General features: G+C 46.0%; 1 protein-coding gene across 2 annotated transcripts in view; it reads left to right on the top strand.

Annotated features, from left to right (window-relative positions):
* SCARB2 (scavenger receptor class B member 2) overlaps positions 2,395 to 22,502 on the top strand; it is a 72,067-nt gene continuing 51,959 nt past the window's right edge. The window contains 1 exon segment of one of the 2 annotated variants that reach the window (NM_001244155.1): positions 2,395 to 2,831. In NM_001244155.1, coding sequence (NP_001231084.1) covers positions 2,715 to 2,831 — 117 coding nt within the window. In that variant the 5' untranslated portion in view covers positions 2,395 to 2,714. 2 annotated transcript variants of the gene reach the window in all.

The raw sequence follows: 22,502 nt of genomic DNA, 5'->3' as shown, positions 1-22,502 counted from the left end.
GGCCCTGGACCGTCATCCATTAGCTGGAACCTAAAGCAGAGATGGAGGCGGAACAGGCCAGCCTCACGGCAGGATCGGGCGTAGGGAAAGGCTGCTGATGGTGCAAGAGGAATGACTGGGGGCCACCCAGGCCTCCTGGTCACGCGGTTTGGCAGAGTTGAATCATTTCAGACCCCACCCAGGCCTGGTTCTCTGGGGCTGCTGCTCAAAGACCTTAGGTAGCTACAGATGGGTAGAGTCGGGAATGGGCAGCTGTTGTCACTATCAAAGTCCCAGGCTCAGGCCTGCCCTCATAGTCTGCTCCAGTTATCTAAAACCAAGTAACATGCCAGAAACTAGGGCCATAAAAACAACAACAATCCTTTATTTTGCATTTCAGGCAGGGCCAGGAAGGGACTGCCCTGCCCCAGCGTGTCTGGGGCCCATGACTCAAATGGCCAGGGACAGCAGAGGGCTGGCAGAGCATCTCGCTGTATTCTCTCCCCTGTTCCCTCTAGCATGGAGGCCTCCTCAGGGTAGCTGGGCTTAGTGTTGGCTCAGGGCGATCATTTCCAGAGGCCCAGGCAGAAGCTGCAAGGTATTCATGATCTATCTTCAGGAGTTCCAGGATATGGTGGAATCACTAAATCAAGGCAAGTTCAAGGGAAACAGTATAGACCCCACCTGTCAATAGTAGGAGTGTCAACGTATCTGCCACCCACCCCCTTTTTTAATGGCCTCACTGGTGGCATATGGATGTTCCCCAGCCAGGGATTGAATCCGAGTCACAGTTGCAATACCAGATCCTTGAACCCACTGCTCCAGCCAGGGACTGAACTCGGGCCTCCACAGCCACCCAAGCCACTGCAGTTGGATTCTTAACTCACACACAGCAGGAACTCCCATTCGCCCCCATTTTGAAGGTATAGGGCATCTCACCTAGTCCTCAGCAGAGGCTCCCAGCTGAACCCACTGTTCCCAGGTTCTCACTGATAGCAGCTGGGAGGCAGCAACACACAGGGTAGAAAAACCGAGGGAGCTACCAGGCCTGCATTCTGGCCTAAGCAGGATCCACCACTCAGCAACTGGTTGAGCTTGTTAGATGACTTACCTCTCAGAGCCATGGCTTCCTTATGTACAAACTGGAAATACTACTACCATGGGGACCAAGAAAATGTACTTTTCAGGCCTTGCAGTGCTGAGCAGCCCTGACCCGGAGCCCTGTCACAGCCGCTGAGCCCTAAAATCTATCTGCTGTTGCTCATCCCAGCTTGGGACAGAGGCCAGTTTCCTGGGGCTGCTCCCAGTCATGACTAAGAAGCTGCTCCTGGAGGGTGCTGGATTCCTGGACCAGGCCATTTTGGCTTGAGGACACCCCCCCACCCCACACCACCCCCATAGGCCTTGCTGAACTTTCTTAGAGCTGCGCTGGGTACTTCGTCCTGTCCAGCCTTCCTTCCTTCCTTGCCGCGCTCCTGCACAGAAGCCACACCTGCGTGTCCTTCAAACGGTGCTCCTGTCACCCCTGCTCCTCTCTAACGCTGCTGGGATCAACAGCCCCAAGGCTGCTGCGGGTATTAAGTAGGTATGTGTTGGCGCCTAGCCAAGGACTGCCATATAGTTGCCATATAGTTGCCATATAGTTGGGTTCCCTCAACTAATGTTTATGGAGTCCCCGCTGCGCGCGGACTTTTAGTCTCGGTGCCTGGGACGTAGTATCGGTGAACCAGGCAGGTGAGAACCTCCGGGCCTCCTGCTTAGGCTTCTTGCGGATCCCCTCCCTGCGGTAAGATAAAGCCGCAATTCTTCTACGGGACACGGGAGCGCTTCCAAGTCTGACCCCAAGGGGGCCTCCACACCTCCCACCCCAACCTGCACACCTGAGCCTGCGGGCAAAGGAAGTTCCTTCTTTTCTCTGACCATCTTGCTCTCTCACCCCCAAGGTCGTACAGCTGTTTCTTCTCCAAATGCTGCCTCCCTCCTCGCACACACCCCTCACGTGACAAACCCTTACCCATCCCCCAAGTCCCAGTTCTGTTGTGGGGTCCTTGGTCACCCAGGCAGAGATGCTTGCGGGCACAGATCTCAGCAGGCACCCCATAAAAGCACTTGTTACACTGCGCTTTTGCTGCTGTAACAGTGTCTCCGTTAACTTGTGAGCTCGTCTAGAGCAGCGGCAGTGTCCTATCCAGGCTGAATCTGCCGGCGCGGCCCTTTGTAGGCCCGCAGCTCCGGACCGAGGAGCGGGGACAGCCCGGGAGGATACGCGGTTTTCCCGGGTGACCGCGGGGGCCTGCGGCGAGGGGGCGGGGGCGCGGCTGGCGCTGCGGGGACCGGCCGGGGTCGATCCGGCCGAATCGCAGCTGCTGCCGCGGGGCACATGACTGCGGGCTCAGCCCCCGCCCCGCCCCGCCCGCTTCCCGGCGCAGCTGCCCGCTGTCTCCTCCCGGGGCTGCGGCGAGCCGGGCCGGCCAGCGTCCCCACCCTGCGCGCTCCCTCCCCACCGCCGCTGCCGGGGCGGGGGAAAGCGAAACCAAAGCGACCCTTCCACTCCGCGCCGGCAGGCCGGGTGCATCGAGGCCGCGATCGTCCAGCCGCGGAGCGGGGAGCGGCGAGCACCCGCCCGAGGGTCCCGGGTCTTCCGGCTGCTTACTGCGGCTGCGGGGGCGGCGGCGGTGCTCCTCCCTCCTTTCCCCTCCCGCCACCCGCCCCCCGGCCGGTGAGCGGTGCGCAGGATGGGCAGGTGCTGCTTCTACGCGGTGGGGACGCTGTCCCTGCTCCTGCTGGTGACCAGCGTCACGCTGCTGGTGGCCAGAGTCTTCCAGAAGGCCGTGGACCAGGCGATCGAGAAGGTGAGGCGTGTGTGTGTGTGTGTGTGTGTGTGAGAGAGAGAGAGAGAGAAGGCGCTTGAGTGCTGGGGGCACACTTCCACCCCACTCCCCACTGCTGAACCTTGTCCAGGGAGGATCTGTGCCCGGGCAAACCCTCTGGACCAGAGCCCTTTTTTCGCCCTCGCCTTCTCGGGGTGGGCTGGAAAGGGTTAAAGAAGGATGGCGAGGAATGGCACTGACCGTGTTCCTTTTAGAATAATAAGACTCTGGATCTCGACTTTTTAAAAGGCTAGCCCTTATATTCCACCATTTGCATTCCCCCACCCCCACCCCAGGCCCTCCCTTTGCCCCATCACTGTTGGGCCCAAGCTCGTTTCCCTCCGACTTCATGAAGAAATAAAACTAAATGAAAGACACCACAGCTGGAACAGGTTTTTGGCTGCTTGCTGAGGCCTCTGAAGTGGTGTGGGGCTGAGGAGGAAAAGCGGGTGTGTGGTCTATTGTGTTCTTGCCTTCCTGGGCTGGGCCTCGCATTGGGTAGCCAGGCCAGGCCTCTGGGGTGGGTGACATTTCAGTGCTCACCCACAGACTTAGCCGGTTCGGTCAGAACCAACATCCTCCGTTGCTTTGTCTCACTCATGGTTCTTCCTCTTCAACAGCGGTAAACCTCAGGCAAAGATGCATTTCGATTCATAACAGAATCTGAGCCAGTCCCGTCCACCTAGGTAGGTGGGCTGGAGAGCTCGTCATTTCAGATTTCTCCATCCTATGGCTTCCCCAGGAGTCATTTCTTCTGCCCTGTCACCCACATCCACCAATCTGTGTGGAAAGATGAAAAAGAGAGTTACTGAGACACTTTTTCCTAAAACAAAAGGGAAAGAAAGAAAAAGATTGGAGCAGCCTTTCTCCTTAGCACCCATAACTTCATGCCTCGTTTCTCCTGCTGGTTAACTCTTGCTCCTGGCCGGATAAAAAAGCCCAGGCTACCTCCGGATTTGATCACTGCATTCCCAGTTAGCAAGATTGTTTCATTCTAGGTGGCAACAGGCATATTTCTTTAATACAGGTTTCTTTTTTTCTTTTTGCTTTTTTCTAGGGCCAATCCCTGGGCATATGGAGGTTCCCAGGCTAGGGGTCTAATCAGAGATGTACCTGCCAACCTAGGCCACAGCAACTCCAGATCCAAGCCACGTCTGCGACCTACACCACAGCTCACGGCAGCACCAGATCCTTAACCCACTGAGCAAGGCCAGGGATCGAACCTGCAATCTCATGGTTCCTAGTCGGATTCGTTAACCACTGAGCCACACCGGGAACTCCTACTAGAGGCTTCTAGAACCCATCAGTTAGGAGTTCCCATTGTGGCTCAGTGGTTAATGAACCCCGGACTAGTATCCATGGGGACTTGGGTTCCATCCCTGGCCTTGCCCAGCGGGTTGAGGATCTGCCATTACTGCCAGCTTGTGGTGTAGGTCAGAGGCTCAACTTGGATCCCAAGTTGCTGTGGCTGTGGTATAGGCAGGCAGCTGTAGCTCAGATTGGACTCCCAGCCTGGGAACCTCCATATGCCACAGGTGTGGCCCTAAAAAGAAAAAATAAAATAAAATAAAAAAAAGCCATCAATTACTTGAAATCTGATAGTTAAAGGCAATTTTTAAAAGATGCCATTGCAGGAGTTCCTGTTGTGGCTCAGTGGTTAACGAATCCGACTAGGAGCCATGAGGTTACGGGTTCGATCCCTGGCCTTGCTCAGTGGGTTGAGGATCTGGCATTGCCGTGAGCTGTGGTGTAGGTCAAAGATGCGGCTTGGATCCCGCATTGCTGTGGCTCTGGCATGGGCTGGTGGCTACAGCTCCGATTGGACCCCTAGCCTGGGAACCTCCATATGCCGTGGGAGCAGTCCAAGAAGTGGCAAAAAGACCAAAAAAAAAAAAAAAATGCCATTGCAAAGCATAGTTTATTTATTTATTTATTTTAAGTTCACATTGCCAAGGGGAGACAAAGCTTCTTAAAGGCCATTGTTTTCCCTGAGCACCTGTGTTCGGAGAAAAAGCTAAACCAAATTTCTCCACTCCCGGGCCCCTGCAAAGCCATGGCAAGATTGTTCAAGGATGTAACCTCTCTCCTGGGTGACTAGAGTTGAGCAATCCAATTATAGTCCATTGAATTTTCTTGCGTGGCTTTGAAAGGCTGTTTCAAGGGAGCCCGGCAGGACAGTTGATCGCCCCAGTGCCCTGGGTACTCATTACCAGCCCTCAGCCACTCTGTGGCTGTGTTCACGGGTGGGGGCAGGGAGGGGGGAGGCGCTATTAGGCAGCTTGGGTGGGGCTTGAGTGCGCGTTGATTTTTGGTGCTTTTCTCCCTGAGGCATGGACTCTGATCTGACTAATAAACCAAAGTACAGGGGAAGTGGACTTGCCGCATTCCTTGACCCTGTTAAGCAACCCTGCACAAGACGGAGTGTGCCAGGGAGAATTTCAGTGGACAGGCGAGGGGCTCTTGTGGGGCCAGAGGTCATTCATTGCTATATCATCACCATCCTGCTTTTCTGGATCACCTGTAGGGTGGTAGCATGAGAGGCGTGGGAAAGAGGAAGGACTTTGCCGGCCAATCTGTGGACATGAATCCTGACTCTACCAGCTACTATCTGGGTAACCTTGGGCTGGTGCCTAGCCTTTCTGGATTCTAGGTTTTTCTATCTGTAAATGGAGATCATAGCACCCCACGCAAATAGAGGGATTATAAGAATTATTAGAGAAAATGAGTGTACTTTTCATGGGTTATGGTCAGTATTATAGTTATATCATTTGGAAATGATACCGGTTTTATTTTTGTTAGAAGCCACGTAAGCAAAGAAAAAACAATACATGAGACTTGAGGAGTTCCCATTGTTGCTTAGCAGTAATGAACCTGACTAGTATCTATGAAGACTTGGGTTCAATCCCTGGCAGTGCTTAGTGGGTTAAGGATCCAACATTGCAGTGAGCAGTGGTGTAGGTGTAGATCAGCAGCTACAGCTCGGATTCAACCCCTAAGCCGGGGAATTTCCTATGCTGCAGGTTTGGTCCTAAAAAAAAAAGGAAAAAAATATGTAAGATTTGAAGTCAAATACCCTGTGTTCAGATCTTAGCTGTGACATTTCCAGCTTTTTGACTTTGGGTGACTTTCTGAGCCCCGGTTTCATGACTTGGAGAAGCCAGGATGTTAACCATCTTGGGCACAGCGGTGCATTTACCATGAAGCTCACAAAGCTTAAGCTTTGGGTCCCTCACCTACTCAGGCCCTTCCAAGGCCCTCTACCTAATTGTAGATCCGAAATTTTCTTTTCTTACGGAGGGCCTCCACGCACTGTAGAAGCCTCACACAAACCCAGGATCTGCCCCTCTGTGTGCTGTTGTGAGTGAGACAATATGTGTAAAGCATGGAGCACAGTGTCAGGCACATAATAGGTGATCAGTGAGGGCTGCCATCACTATTGCCATTAATACTGCTATGGATAAATTCATCCATAGCTTGAATTTAATACACTTGTCATATAGGCCACTCTGATACTCCCATTTCTTAATTGTTTCATTTGAAGATTGTCCATGTCCTGGCTTGTATATATATTTAAAAAAAAAGAAGAAGAAGAAGAAGAGAGGAAAAGAACAAAAATCAAATGAGTAGATTGGCTAATTGTGAGAAGCTTAGTAACATAAGTCCTGTTAGAAGAATTTGCCTCATATGATAATTGTCCTTGAGCCCTGCAGTGACCAGAGATGATGGAAGGGAGGTTTTAATGTTGGCCATTGAATGGCATGGAAGGAAGCAAGACAGTTTGGTTCTATTCTTGGCTTGTTATGGCTGTGCCTTGTTCGGGGCAGGCTCTGTAATTGTTTCTCTTTACTTTTCTCAACGGCAGAAGAGGCAGAGTAAGGCGTCCATCCTTGGCTGCCTACACTCACATCCTGGAGGATGCTCTGAGCATCAACCAGCCCTTCTCTATTGAGAATGTTGACCTCCCTGCAGGCAGAGCTTTGTAGAGACCCAGCAATTTCTTTTCCTCCTTAGAGCCCAGAAGGGCAGGATTTTATGCTGCATTTCATTTGGTAACCCCACTGTCCTGGCATCCAGTGCAGTGCCTGGTACATGGTAGGTCACTAAATGCTTGCCACCTCTCCTTGGATTGTTTCAGTTGAAAGAACAGTGTCTGAGAATCAGGAGAACCTGGTGAAAACTCCTTTTTCTGTCACTAGCAAATACCTGAATTAAATTGGTTGAGCCAAGTCGCAAATTATTGAACCCTTCAAAACCTCAGATTCCTTGTTTTGAAAATGGAGGTTGTAAGAATGAAATAAAAAGATTGCTGTAAAGGATGGCCACAATCCCTCCCAGGCGCCTAGATGTGTTACTGTTATTTGTGTGGGCAACATATTTATACAGCCAACAATAAACATTTGCCATTGTTTCCAGCTGTTCTTTTCTTATCTAGGAACTGAAGCTTCTAAAGTAGATAAAGTTCCTTTTAGCTCCAAATTTCTGAGATTCTATGACACAGGCACATGACCTTTGCTTGAGAGCAGATCAGCAGCTCAGAATATTAAATTTGACCTTGGACTTGCTGACAGTTTGAACATCTCCCAGAAATGGGGACACAGAGCTGGCCAAAGGCAGGGGTGGTGAGTAAGTGATGGGCTGGCTAGGGAAGCAGTGAGAGGGCCAGAGACTGTTCACACTTTGCTTCCTGTTCACAGACCAAGAAGGGACAATAACACCAGGTCTCAGGGATAAGATGAACAGGCCAGATTCACCTACCCTTCACCTGAGGCTCTCCGCAAGTATCAGCTGGCCCCTCCGGGGAGCTAGAGCAAATCTGGAGGTGTTCTGATGCCTCCAGAAATAAAATAGGATCACTGATAATTTATCCAATATTGGTGAATGTGTGGGGTCTTTTTTAAGGTCAAATGAGTAAAACCTCTTCACTGTTGGTTATGTAGACAGTCAATTGAATGCAACGCTTGAAGGGCTCTCTCTTGCTTATCTACCTCATTTTCTGAGTTGTCTCTTCCCAGAGTTATGAAGACATGGAATCTTTAAGAAAAAACAGTAGGCATCACTTATAATCTGTTATTTTCTAATCAAAGAACCCGAGACGATGTCGATTTTGAAATGGCTGGCAGCGATCAAATTACCTTTATACCTACATGACCCCGGAAACATGGATAAGTAATTTATCAAAGACCAGAAACAAAGAGAAGTAATTTATCAAAGACCAGAACGAGAGGCTAGGCAGGCAAGCTGGGTCTCCTATTCACTTTTCCCCATGCTGGGGATGAGCCAACATCCCACTGGCTGTGACAGTCTTGATTTCTTCACATTCATTATCCTGTAGCAATTCCTAGCCCCTTCTTTCCTTTCAAAAGAGTCCTGGTGACAGTGAATTCTGTGCTCACATACTGCATTGTCCTCTACTTTCTGGCATTAAAGAGGCGCGATGCTGTCTGAGGAAATGAGGCAACCTCAAGCTAGCTCAGGAAAGAGAGGGTTTTTCCTTTGCTGTAAAGCTGGAAGAGGAGGCTCGTGGACATTGAAGGGTGAGGACTTCAGCAGAGTAAGCCCTCCTGCGAGTCTGGTAGAAACTGGAAAGTCAGCAGGACCCAGGCATGCCCTGTGACTCCCACTCCTTCCTCTGCTTTCCCTTCCTCTGTTTCCTCTGCCGTGTAAATTTGTTTACTCATCTGGGGCTTCCCCAGCCCCAATCCTATGTCATGCTCCATAGCGAAGCCTCCCGTGCACATGCTTCATCTCAGTTTCTTCTTTCCAGATCCATGACAGAGTCATGTGATTGGCTCAGCACAAGCAGAAATCCTGGATCTTTACTCAGAGGCCATGTCCTTGCCAGAATCTTTTAACTCGTAAGCAAAATTAGCCAACTCCTCCCTGGCCTTTATTTTTTCTTTTTACAACCACACCTGCAGCACATGGACGTTCCCAGGCTAGAAGTTGAATCAGCCACAGCAACACCAGATCCTCTATCCACTGAGCAAGGTCAGGGATGGAACCCCATCTTCGCAGATACTATGTTGGGTTCTTAACCCACCGAGCTACGACGGGAACGCCTCCTCCCTGGCTCTTACAAATGTGATCTGGGGTTACCAAAATCATATTATGTTTCTTTTAACATCTTACTAACTCATGGTGACAGTGAGTTCATTCATTATTAATGCTTAAAACAATGGAGTAAATCAATTGTTCTCAGTGTCGTCCCTAGGCTCTAGGGAACCACATCAGAATCACTTATGCAGATTTTAAAAATATAGACCCATCCATCCTGTTGAATCAGACTCCACAGAAATAGCACCCAGGTCAAAGGGCTTACCATAAAGTTTGTGACTGGTTTGCATAGTGGTTATGTTAGCCTGTGTCTTCATTCCTCAAAATGGCAATTCTTTTTTGGGGGGGGAGGGGGACTTTGTATTTTATTCTTTATTTTTGTTTATTTTTCTGGTAAAAATACATCCCATTATAAAAAGTGAGAGGCAACAAAAATTAATAAAACAAAGATAACCACTGTTAAACATATTGCTGATTAATCCACATTGTTCTTTGTGCATCTATGACAACACATCTCCTTTACAGAAATGGAGTGCTTCTATTCCCACCCTTTATATTTAATTTCAATTTATATAACTGACATATACAAGAAATGGTAATTGTAATTTGGGGCTTTTAATTAGTATTATTCTGCAGGTTTGCAGAAAGGAAATATCTTCTGGAAGGAAGGGGTAGACTCTTGTTTATGCGAATCATTTTTGCTTTCTTGTTGAATAAAGTGCAAGATTTCATTGTCAGGCAGCAGCAAAGAGGCCATCTGTTCTGCCAGACACTTGCTCGTTTCCCAGGGAAGAATCAGCAGGTGGGATTATAAAATCATTAATGAAAACGGAGGATGTTGGCCAAGTGACTAGTCATTTATGGCCTATATCATCAAGATGCTATAGATATGCAATATACTTAATGAATGGACCTTTTTTAAAAAAAGTTAATTTTTTATTGAAGTCTAGTTGATTTACAGTGTTGTATTTCAGGTGTACTGTAAAGCGATTCAGTTATACATATAGTTCTATGTCCAGTCTTTTTCAGATTCTTTTCCCATATAGATTATTACAGAATATTGAGTAGAGTTTCCTGTGCTCTACAGTAGGTCCTTGTTGGTTATCTATTTTATCTCTGTGGGTCTATTAATCCCAAACTCTGAATTTATCCCTCTCCACCACCTTTCCTCTTTGGTAACCATAGATTTGTTTTCAAAGTCTGTGAATCTATTTCTGTTTTGTAAATAAGTTCATTTGTATCACTTTGTTTTTAGATTCCACATATGTCATATCATGTGATGGTTGTCTTTGTCCCTTACCTCACTTAATATGATAATCTCTTGGTCCATCCATGTTGCTGCAAAGGTATTATTTCATTCTTTTGACGGCTGAGCAATATTCCATTGTATATACGTGCCACATCTTCTTTATCTGTTTCTCTGTTGATGGACATTTAGGTTGCTTCCATGTCTTGGCTGTTGTATATATAGTGCTGCAATGAATATTGGGATACATGTATCTTTTGAATTATAGTTTTCTCTGGCTAGATGCCCAGGAGTGGGATTGCTGGATCATATGATAACACTGTTTTTAGTTTTTAGGTTTTTTTTTTTTTTCAAGAAGCCTCCATAACTGTTCTCCATAATGGTTATACATCCCCTACCAACAGTGTGGGAGGGTTCTCTTTTCTTCACACCCTCTCCAGCATGTATTGTCTATAGACTTTTTGATGATGGCCATTCTGGCTGGTGTGAGGTAATACCTCGTTATAGTTTTGATATGCATTTCTCCAATAATTAGTGATGTCGAGCATTCTTTTCATGTGTTTTTTGGCCATCTGTCTGTCTTCTTTGGAGAAATGTCTATTTCGTTCTCCTGCCCACTTTTTGATTGGGTTATTTGGTTTTTTGATCTTGAGCTGCATGAGCTGATTGTATATTTTGGAGATTAATCCCTTGTTGGTTGCTTCATTTGCAAATATCTTCAGCCATTCTGTAGATTGTATTCCTGTTTTGTTTATGGTTTCCTTTGCTGTGCAAAAGCTTTAGCGTTTAATTAGGTCCCCTTTGTTTATTTTTGTTTTTATTTTCATTACTCTGGAGGTAAATCCAAAAAGATATTACTGCGATTTATGTCAAAGAGTGTTTTGCCTATGTTTTTCTCTAAGAGTTTTATAGTATCCAGGCTTTCATTTAGGTCTTTTTTCTTTTCTTTTTGGCCACACCTGCAGCATATGGAAGTTCCCAGGCCAGGGATTGCATCAGAGCCACAGCTGCACCCTACACCACAGCTGCCGCAATGCCAGACCCTTAATCTGTTACACCATAGCAGGAACTCCAGTTAAGTGTTTTTGAAGGAGCCAGTTTTTTTCAAAACTGGTAACTAGTCAGAAGCCAACTGAGGAAAATAAAGGCCACTTTCAGTGTTGGCTCTCTGTATATCTAAAAGCACTTTTAGGTTATCTGCTTTGACAGTTATCCATTTGTTTATTTAATATTTCCTGGGTGTGAACCACTTGTGAGGCAGTGTGCTAAGACTCCAAAGAATTTATGCTTCTGTGGGTACATGTGTTGCTATTTACCATACTAGAAATGAAAACTGATACATTTTTAAAACACAAGAATACACAAGCACATATTCCATTATCTGTCCCAGCAGTGGCATCATTACAAGCTGTGTAACCTCTAGAAAGCTCCACTGCACACTCATGAAAAAATGAGAGTGGAAAAGGCAGATAATGTGTTAGTATCGTTATGGAAATTGTTTTCATAAGACCCTCTGAGAGGGTCTTTGGTACCCGCTAGAATCCTCAGACCACCCTTTGGGAACTACTGATCTGGTTTGCATTTAATTAATTATGTTGACTTTTAGAATAACCTAAAAAATAATATAATATCCCTGCTTTATTTGTGAAAGACCAGTTTGGAAACAATAATGTTTTCAGGCCACCAGGGTTTTGTTAAGTTTGTTATATATTTATACATCCTTCAGTTTCCCCATGAATCCAGTGGGAAAGATGGTAGTTCTGGCCATCAGTTCATCGAATCTCCTGTCTTTTCCTGTGTGTTCATCAAACTAGACTAGATCATTAGCATCTCCACAATTGAATTACCCAATAAGTCCCCTCTAGCATCAGCCCTGCCAGGGATTTTCAATCCATGTGACATAATTGAGTATTTAAAGCTAGCCTGGAAACTTTCTTTGACGGGAGGGGTCCTGCTGTATGTAGCTTTCTGTCATTTTCCCATCCTGCTGGATGAATGTCACATCAAATAGATGGTCCTTAAACATGGCATGAATGAATGGAAGGATGAAAGCTTATCATCCTCAGGACGATTTTTTGTGTGTATTGTTATTGTTATTCTGCTTCACATTTTTGTTCTGATTAGTCTCACTGGTAATTTATACCTTTAAAATCTGGAGACTTCCCCGAATAATCCCACTTTCCAGCTTCTCTGGAAACATGTGCTTCTATGCAGTGCTGGCCCATCGAAGTCCCATGTGGCAGCAGCCTGGACAGAATAGAGGCTGCCCTTCCGATGGGACCTCCCTCCCTGTCCCCACCACCACCATACTCCTCTTGTCCCCGGAGTCCAAGGTCCTTTGTCATGATATTTGCTTTACTGTCTTTCACAGAGTAGAGAACTATCTGCATATAAGGCCCTCTAACAAAAGAAGGAAATGAAAGAGCCTGAAGGGGTCATGTGTTTAACAGAAATGAGAAATGGGAGCAGGCATAGTCCTGTGTAGAAGTGAATATTATTGCTAGGGTTGAGTGAGCCAACACATACAAACTCACACCTCCTTTTTCTCTTTGACCTTCCCTGCGCGACTCCTCTGGCATCTGAGTTTTATTCTCCTAGAGGAAGCAAGACAGAATGCTGTTGTTAATAGGAATGTAATCATTACTCTTGCAAGTCCCATTTTGAGAAATTGCTTGTATTACTCTACGTCTGATACGCCACAGTAATGGAAGGAAGAGGAGACGTAGATATCAATGGGAGATGAAGACATCACTTATTTCATCTTTGAGAGATAAAATCATGACCAAACAGGTTGTAAAATAATAAGACTGGCTCCACAAGTTACACACAGAACCAGGCATTGTTGTCATGGCTACACTTATTATTTATCCTCATCTTAAAATCCCTTTGTTTTTAAGGGCTGCACCCATGGCATATGGAGGTTCCCAGGCTAGGGATCGAATCGGAGCTGTAGCTGGCAGCCTACACTATAGCCACAGCAACGTGGGATCTGAGCCTCGTCTGTGACCTACACCACAGCTCACAGCAACACTGGATCCTTAACCCTTGGACCAAGGGCCAGGGATCAAACCTGTGTCTATGATGGGAACTCCTTAAAATCCTTTTTATCATCCACTCTTTCAACCACTCCCCCCCTCCCCACCCCATATTTTCTCAATTTTCACCTGGTCCTTTTTTTTTTTTTTTTTTTTTTTTTTTTTTGCTTTTTAGGGCTGCACACACAGCATATGGAAGTTCTCAGTCTAGGGGTCAAATTGGAGCTGCAGCTGCCGGCCTACACCACAACCACAGCCACAGCCACACCAGATCCTTAACCCACTGAACGAGGCCAGAGATCGAACCCACATCCTCATGGATTCCAGTCAGGTTCGTTACTGCTGAGCCATGACAGGAACTCCCCTCATGTGGTCCTTTTGATTAAATGTCCATCTAGTTGCTCTTTTTTTTTCCCCCCTTTGGCTGGCAGTTTTCAACTTTGGTTTCACATTTGTGATTACCTGGAAGCATTTAAAAAGTATTCTAGTGGGTGTTTTGTAGCAGGAGCTTTTTTGGGCTCGCTGTTCTGCTCTCTTGTCCTGTATGTGATTTATAGACAGGGTAGCAGCTTACACATGAACTAACATTTGAAACTCAACTGTCAGATCTCATTAGCTGAAATTATTGGAGTTGCATTTAAAGCAGAATGCGTTCGATAACAGTGACCTCTTTTTAAAAAGCCATTGCATTTGTTCCCAAGTTAAAATAAGGTCAGAGAATAGGGTAGAATGTTAGTGGCAGCTTAGTTCTTTTACCTCGAGAGAATTTAAAAAGGTAAATAATGCAAATTACTTACATTGCTATAAGAGTCTGCAATGAGTTTGCTTAATTTCAGGAAGATACATTTAAAATAATGCAAACCAATTGGTGTTTTGATAGTTGGTGAGTTTTAGTCATCTGGAGTCCAGTGAGAATATCCACATGCTCTTAGATCAGGTTTTCAAAGTTGGTCTGTGTCATTCTGGGTGAATGTAGACCATGTAGACGGCAACCTGAATGCTGAATTTGTGTTTCATTATTAAGTAGCACTTTGTTGAGCTAAAAGAACAACCAGGCATACTCTTCAGGGCTGAAAGTTTCCTTAAAGTATTACTTACTCCCATCAAAGCCTAATGCAATTCCCTGAGTGCTTATTTTTATTCTTTGGATATGGCTTATACCAGGACAGCTGGCTCAACAGCCCTCCTGTGCTACCTTCCAGAAAGATCAGGCTGGCTTGGGCATCATGTCTTGTGGCTCTACCAAGTCATGTCACCTGTCAGCAGAAGCAACTAATGCAGGGAGTTCTCTGATGGCCTGGTGGGTTGAGGCTCCTGCGTTCTCACTGCTGTGACAATGGTTGCTGCTGTGCGGTGTAGGTTCAATCCCTGGCCCAGGAATTCCCACATACTGCCTGTATGGCAAAAAAGAAAAAAAATACAAAAAAAAAAAAAAAAACCCAAAAAACTCAAGAGAGAGCCTGAAATAAACACTGCAACTCTCATTAAAAAAAAAAAAAAAGTTTAAAATAAATACATAAATAAATAAAAATTAAAAAAAAAAGAAGCAACTAATGCAGCCTGTACCTGGGAAAGGTGGGCAGTTGAGCATCGCTGGTGTTCAAAGGGCCTGCGGGGAATGACAGAGGATGGCAGGTGACGGGCGGGGTCAGATCATGGCACGGTTTAGCACGGCAGGTCAAGGACTTTGTCTTCTCCTGGGAGCAGTGGGGAGCATGTCTTCCCTGATAAGCAGTTTCGATGGAACTGTCTGAAAGCTGAGGTGGGTAAGGGCTTTGGAGGGAACAAGACGGGAGAGAAGTAAACAGTTAGGAGAATCCCTGGTATCTAGTTACCTAGTAGGTATTCAATATTACTTTATGCTGAACAGTATTGCCACCGTCCATGGGGCGATGAAATGAGCTTAGGAACAGAAGTGGAGAAGAGGAGGTGGAATCCGTAGGACTGAGTGATTGATTAGAGGAGAAAAATCCTAAGGCCCGTTTTTGATCACATTGATGGTGAGCCTATAAGGTATCCAGATGGAGATTTTTGGATGGAGCCATTCAATTGAAATGATCCAAATAATTTCATGCATCAAAGAAAAAGAAAAAAAAAAAAAAAAAAGGTGTTCCTGTCATGGAGCAGTGGAAATGAATCCGACTACAAACCACGAAGTTACGGATTCGATTCCTGGCCTTGCTCAGTGGGTTAGGGATCTGGCATTGCCGTGAGCTGTGGTGTAGGTTGCAGATGTGGCTCAGATCCTGTGTGGCTGTGGCTGTGGTGTAGGCCAGTAGCTACAGCTCCAATTCGATCCCTAGTCTGGGAACCTCCATATGCTGTGGGTGCAGCCCTAAAAAGAAAAAAAAAATAATTTCAGGCATCAGCCTTCTTTGGGCCTTGCACATAAAAGTTCACTGTTATGCGGATATCAATTTTGTGTCCTCAGCAAAATGTCTTCTTGAGAACAGGGCCTATGCTCATTGGGCACAGAGAAAGCACTCAGTATATACATATTGGCTAGTTAATGAAAAAGTTCAGTGTTTCAGTCCAAATGATGAATTTGGCTGTTGACACTGCAGATTCATCACCCAGCATGACCATCTTTCCAGTATTTCTTTTGATGGTAGTGACACAATAGTATGCTTGGAATAATTCATTATGCTCTGCAGTATCCCAAGTCACATGATACAACTGATTTGGGACCTTTCTCTGATTTTTAATTTTGTATAGGTGGACAGCTCTCTGGCTACAGGTTGTCTAGTGGCCCAGAAAGGTCTCAGAGCCCAAATGATGGTTCCTCCACAGTTTCATGGTCTCTTGGGGGTAGGTTGCCAGAATAAAAGAGAGGATGCCTAGTTAAACTTGAATTTCAGATAAGCAATGAATAATAGTTTAATGAGTACATCTGTGAAATATTTTGATTCGCTTCAAACTTCATTTCAACATTCAGTTATTAGCATCTTGCTATAGTGACTGCAACTCTCTCGCAAATGCTTTTCCTTGACTTATTTGAATGTAACTTGCACACTTCGCAACAGTTTGCCTCTGAATCCCTTAGCACTTAATCCTAAGAATGAAAGCATTTTTTAAAAAATATAACAATGCAATATTTGGGACATCCTTGGGCATCCTGTGTTTTTATTCAGTAAATCGAACAGCTCTGCCCTGGGGGTTGTGGCTGCTAGACTGGCCAAGCATGGGCTTTGCCAACCCACAGACCAGGACTCAGTGGGATTTGACTTGACTTACTGGCTCTGTGGGTGGAGGAAAGCTACCATTTCCTTATCTGCAAAATGGGATTTTTTTTTACCTTACAGGGTCCGTGTAAGGCTTAGAGATCCTGAGCCTAAGGCCCTAGCACTGCACCTGACCCCTAGAGACTTTCAGTATGTAGCAGCTGCCATGGTAGTAATAACAGTTGCCCTTCTCTGAGCTGAATGTCAGGGGAAGGAGATAAAAATAAAGACGCAATTGTTTTAGAAATGTTGGCAGCTGTATTTATAAACTCGCTTCTGTTCTCTCATTCCCTGTCCCTACTTAGTGTACACACACACACAAACACACACACACACACACACACACACACACACACATACACACACACACCACACACCATCTATTCTGGGATTTATTGTGGGTCCCTTGACAAACATCCAGCCATTTGGGGTGGAAGAAAAAAGATACATTAAAGGTGCAGGAAAAGCCAACCCTCTTGAGAGCAAGATTTGAATGGAATCAGAGGTGGTGTGAGACTTGTTTGGGTGTTGACTCCACTAAGAGTGACCAGGGAGAGGCCGATGATGGGGGTAGAAGCAGGCAGTGAGGAGAACCCGGGGTGGTAACAGCATCTGCTCTCAGTGTGGCTCCGGCAGGCTGTTGGGATCGTTGTTGCTAGGTTTTTCATGTGCTTTGTTTAGTGAAGGACTCCAACTGTTTATTTCTGCCTTGAAACTTCACCATGCTCAACTTGAAACTTGGAGGAACAAGTTCAAGTCAGACTGTCAGGAGAACAGCCAGTTTTACCCTCCCTTCTGGAAGGGATTGTGTCTTCCTCCTTTCTGGAAACTCTTCCTCTGTCTTTGGATTTTTTTTTTTTTTTTTTTTTTTTTTTTGCCTAAAAGCTGGATACAAATCAGGCAAGAAAAACTTGGGCAGTTAACCATCTGTTCTTTCACACCACCTGGCTCTTTTGGGGTTTGTAATCCTGAAATCATGTTCTTTACTTGAATAAGTAAATGAGGTTGCAAATCCTTTCTTTTTTATTGAAGCGTAGTTGATTTACAATATTGTATTAGTTTCAGGTGTACAGCAATTTGGTAATATCTATACATGTATATTTCTGCATTCTTTTTTTAGTTCTTTTCTATGATAGTTTCTCACAAGCTAGTGAATAGAATCCCCTGTGCTAGATAGTAAATCCTTTTTGTTTTCTATTTTGTATATGGTACTATGTATCTGTTCATCTCATACGCCCAATTTATCCCTTCCCATACCCCCTTTCCCCTTTGGTAACCATAAATTTGTTTTCTGTGTCCATGACTCTGTTTTGGTTTCATCACTAAGTTCATTTGTACGATTTTTTAGATTCCACGTATAAGCGATATATAATATTTATCGTTCTCTGACTTTTCACTTAGTGTGATAATCTCTCAGCCCATCCATGTTGCCGCAGCAAATCCTTTCGCACTCCACACACCGTGATGCTCATCATGAAAAGTGGGTGAGGAATACAGGGTCAAATCAACCCTCCTGACAACGACAGGAAAAGAAACGCTGTGAAGCGCAGTGTTGGGGATGGGGCCCTTGGAGCTCGGGAGGGAGAACTGGCCCCAGCGGACGAGGCATCAGCATTGCTCTTGTGTCACTGGGACCGAGGAGAAGCCTAGATGAAGTTAATTCTCTGTTTCCCACACATTCTGCTTCCCCCTGGGGTCTATGCATACATGTCATAGAATCTGAGTTTCTTTCCTAGATTTTCACTTTCTTAAAAAAGATAAAGGAACAAGTATTTTTTTCTGCTCACAGAAGCCATTTATTTCTGATGTGAGAAAGATCCAAACAATGCAGAGAACCATCACAGAGGAATGGAGATGCACAGAGATGAGTGCTGTTAGTTGTTTAGTATAGAGGCTTAGAGCTTTGGAGGGTAACTGAAAGATTGAAATTGTGAAATTATATGTTCATCCCCCTGCGATGCTTTCATGCTTGGCATTTTATCTGCGGGTCTTGTCCACACTTACGTATATTTCTCATTGTCTGCTTTTGCCATTTAACATTCATAATGAGCATGTTTCTTATTTCTGTGTAGTTTTATAATTCTGATGTTGGCTTTCTACTCCAGCCTGTGAATTTTCAAAAATCTACTAAGTCATCCTTGTCCTGGTCAACATTTTATTTCCAATTTTATGCGGATTCTTTCTTGTTTCAACCTAAACTGAGTTTTTTTGTGTGTGTTTTTGCCTTTTCTAGGGCCACTCCCATGGCATATGGAGGATCCCAGGGGTCTAATCGGAGCCGTAGCCACCGGCCTACACCAGAGCCACAGCAGCACAGGATCTGAGCCACGTCTGCAACCTACACCACAGCTCACGGCAACGCCGGATCCTTAACCTACTGAGCAAGGCCATGGATCGAACCCTCAACCTCATGATTCCTAGTCAGATTCGTTAACCACTAAGCCACGACGGGAACTCCTAAACTGAGTTTTATGTAGGGCTGGAAGAGAGGGTCAGGACTCAAGACTTTCCTTCTCTTTTCCCACTTTTATTGTTTAACATTTGTTGGGTTGTGTGCATTTGAGCAGACTCATGGAAGTGACAGGATTCCTTTTTTAATTCAGACCAAGTCCGGGAACCCCCACATCCCCAACCTGAAGATGGTAGTAGTCAAGATCATAGTCACCCATTGTTGAGTATTTTGAGTGTGGCCTGAGATAAGCGCTCTGCTGAAACCTCATTTAATCCTTTCAATAATCCTAGCCTAGCCCTCCTTCCCACATGGGCTGGTGTCACTGCAAATAGGCAGCTGGCATAATAATTAGGAAAGTCAAGTAAAAAAATAAATCCAAGGAGTTCCCACTGTGGCTCAACAGGATTGGCAGGAGCACTGGGACACAGGTTCAATCCGGGGCCCGGCACAGTGGGTTAAGGATCTGGTGTTGCCGCGATGGCAGCTTAGGTTGAAATTGCAACTCGGATCTGCTTCCTGGTCCAGGAACTCCATATGCCACGGAGAGGCTAAGAAAGGAAAAAAAAAAAAAAAGTTAATTAAAAATAAAAAACAAATCCGACTTAGATAAGGAGAGACTATTTGAAAGGATTACGGTGAAGGGAGAGGAGTTGCAGTACACGGAGGGGCTTGCATTAGGGGGACCTCTGACTATGTGATCTGTGGGGCCTCAGGGGAAGCCTAAAGGGATTTTCTTTTACAGGGAGGAGTTCACCAGGCTAGGAAGGAGAGAAACTCAACCAAAGTTTGGTTAACAAGCATTTTTCCCCCAGCACTACTAAGGTATGATTAACAAACAAAAATTGTATGTATTTAAGGTGTACAGTGGGTTGCGTCATGAAATGATTACACAATCAAGGCAATTCACAAAGCCATCACCTCACAGAGTTACTTCTTTGCACGTGTGGCAAGAACACTTGAGATCTGTTCTCTTAGCAATTTTCAAGTGTACGATTCAGTGTTACTAACTGTAGTCACCATGCTGTCTCTTAACAAGCATTTTGCTCCCATTGATCAGTGGGGGCAAGCTATTCCACTAACTCCAATACAAAAATGGGGCATCTGGAGGGTCGGTGTCTCACCTTATCTTCAGTAAACAAGAGAGTCACATGGGGAAGGGTGTTTCCTTGCAGCCAGCATTTCCCCAGAATGGAGAGATAGGGATTCCTGAACCATTGCTGTTTGCAGTGAGTCCTGGAGCGGCTCGATGCTGGCAAACCTCAGGCATTCACTAACCTTTTTTGTTTGTTTGTTTGTTTTTTGTCTTTTCCAGGGCTGCACCCATGGCATATGGAGGTTCCCAGGCTAGGGGTCTAATCGGAGCTGTTGCTGCCGGCCTACACCACAGCCACAGCAGTGCCAGGTCTCAGCCACGTCCGCAACCTACACCACAGCTCATGGCAACGCCGGATCCTTAACCCACTGAGCGATGCCAGGGATCAAACCTGAAATCTCATGATTCCTAGTTGGATTTGTTAACCACTGAGCCACGAAGGGAACTCCCACTAATCTTTTTGAGCTTTGGTCTCCTGAGGTATAAAGTGGGAAAATGTGTTTTTTTTTTTTTGTCTTTTGTTGTTGTTGTTGCTATTTCTTTGGGCCGCTCTCGCGGCATATGGAGATTCCCAGGCTAGGGGTTGAATCGGAGCTGTAGCCACCGGCCTATGCCAGAGCCACAGCAACGCGGGATCCGAGCCACGTCTGCAACCTACACCACAGCTCACGGCAACGCCGGATCGTTAACCCACTGAGCAAGGGCAGGGACCGAACCCGCAACCTCATGGTTCCTAGTTGGATTCGTTAACCACTGCGCCACGACGGGAACTCCTGTTTGTTTTTTTGTTTTTTTTTTTTTTGTAGACTATTAAGGGGATTGATGAGATAAGGTGGCAACATAATGCCTGGCTTTTGATTTGTATTCTGAAGCTCAAAAACCTTTCATATCCTACCCACAGCTGTATATGGGATAAAATCTAGTCTCCTATGACCCCAACCTGCCTTTCTAAATGAATCTCCCCACTCCCTATAAAACCCACACCCAGTCACACCTAAAACTGTCCCTCCTCTCTATCTTTATTATCTCATTCTTCACATCCGCTCTTTTTTTTTTTTTTTTTTTTTTGGCTTTTTGGCTTTTTGGCATTTCTTGGGCCGCTCCTGTGGCATATGGAGGTTCCCAGACTAGGGTCGAATTGGAGCTGTAGCTGCCGGCCTCTGCCACAGCCACAGCAACGCGGGATCCAAGCCTTGTCTGCAACCTACACCACAGCTCACAGCAACACCGGATCGTTAACCCACTGAGCAAGGGCAGGGACCGAACCTGCAACCTCATGGTTCCTAGTAAGATTCGTTAACCACTGCGCCACAATGGGAACCTCCACTCTTTTTTATTTTTAAATCTTTTTTGGCCGCCCGCAGCATATGGAGTTCCTGGGCCAGGGGTCAGATCCGAGCCATAGTACCAACCTCCAGCTGCAGCAACACTGGATCCATAACCCACTATGCCGGGCCGGGTATCGAACCTGCGTCCTATTGCTTCAGAAATGCTGCTGATCCCATTGCACCACAGTGGCAACTCCCACATCCACTCTTTCTGATAAAACAGAGGGCTCCAGGGTAGATGAATGTGGAGCAGACTGGGAGGAGGGACTCACTCTGCCCAGCCGGAGAGGAGGGTTGTATCCATCCCAGCTGTCCATAAGGCATCCACCCCCATGACCTCCTGGGCTTGCCAATTTTTTTATTCATTCTTCCTGGCTCGCTTTAAGCACCGCCCGTCTCCCTCTCAGTTCGTGGTCTGAACCCTATGGAGATTGTTGCCTGCTATACTTGTTGGCCATTTATTACATGCGTCTTTATTTTAGTGATTATCTTGCCGGGGTATATCCCTGTCTTCCTAAACAGAGGGTAAATGCCTGGGACTCAGGAACCATGTCTGTGTTGCTGGGTATCTCTCCCTACAGAGTCTGGCACAGACATAGTGTTGGGACAATTTGCATGTGGAGTTCTGTGCTTTGCAAGAAAACCATGGGTGTAGCGCTGCTTTAAATAGCTATTAGGAAGGGGACCACAGCGCGACACAGATTTTTCTTTCCACCCACAAAAGGAACTAGCTGCTCTTAGCTCTTTACAATACTAGGAAAAAGATACGCAAACCAATAGGTGCTGGATGTATGTGTTTCTGATCGTATTGAAGCTGTTGCTTTCTCCGTGGCCGATGTGGCTGAAATGGCCAGGGGACCACCGATTCCTCTGGGTACACTTTAAAGGCTCCTTGGATGGGTAGCTCTCAGACTGTGGCTTTGCCTTTGATGGCGCCTGTCTTTCTTCTGCTCTTCTCTGGTTGCCTCATGTCAAGGTCTTCCCTCCCAGCATCTTATGAGCAAGATGGATGGAAAATAGGGTTTTCTAGTACTGTGTTTTGTTGACTGAACCAAGATTTCCCCAAGATCTACATTGTCCTAGACACGATGGGGAGGATTAAAGAAAAAAATCATACTCCTTTTTTGTAGGTCAGCACCTTCTGTTTTGACTTTTTTTTTTGCCATTTCTAGGGCCACTCCCACAGCATATGGAAGTTTCCAGGCTAGGGGTCGAATTGGAGCT

Source organism: Sus scrofa, chromosome 8, assembly GCF_000003025.6.
Source record: "Sus scrofa isolate TJ Tabasco breed Duroc chromosome 8, Sscrofa11.1, whole genome shotgun sequence".
Classification (NCBI taxonomy): Eukaryota; Metazoa; Chordata; class Mammalia; order Artiodactyla; family Suidae; genus Sus; species Sus scrofa.
The sequence above is the reverse complement of the archived record's forward strand: the minus strand, read 5'-3'. Positions and strand labels throughout refer to the sequence as shown.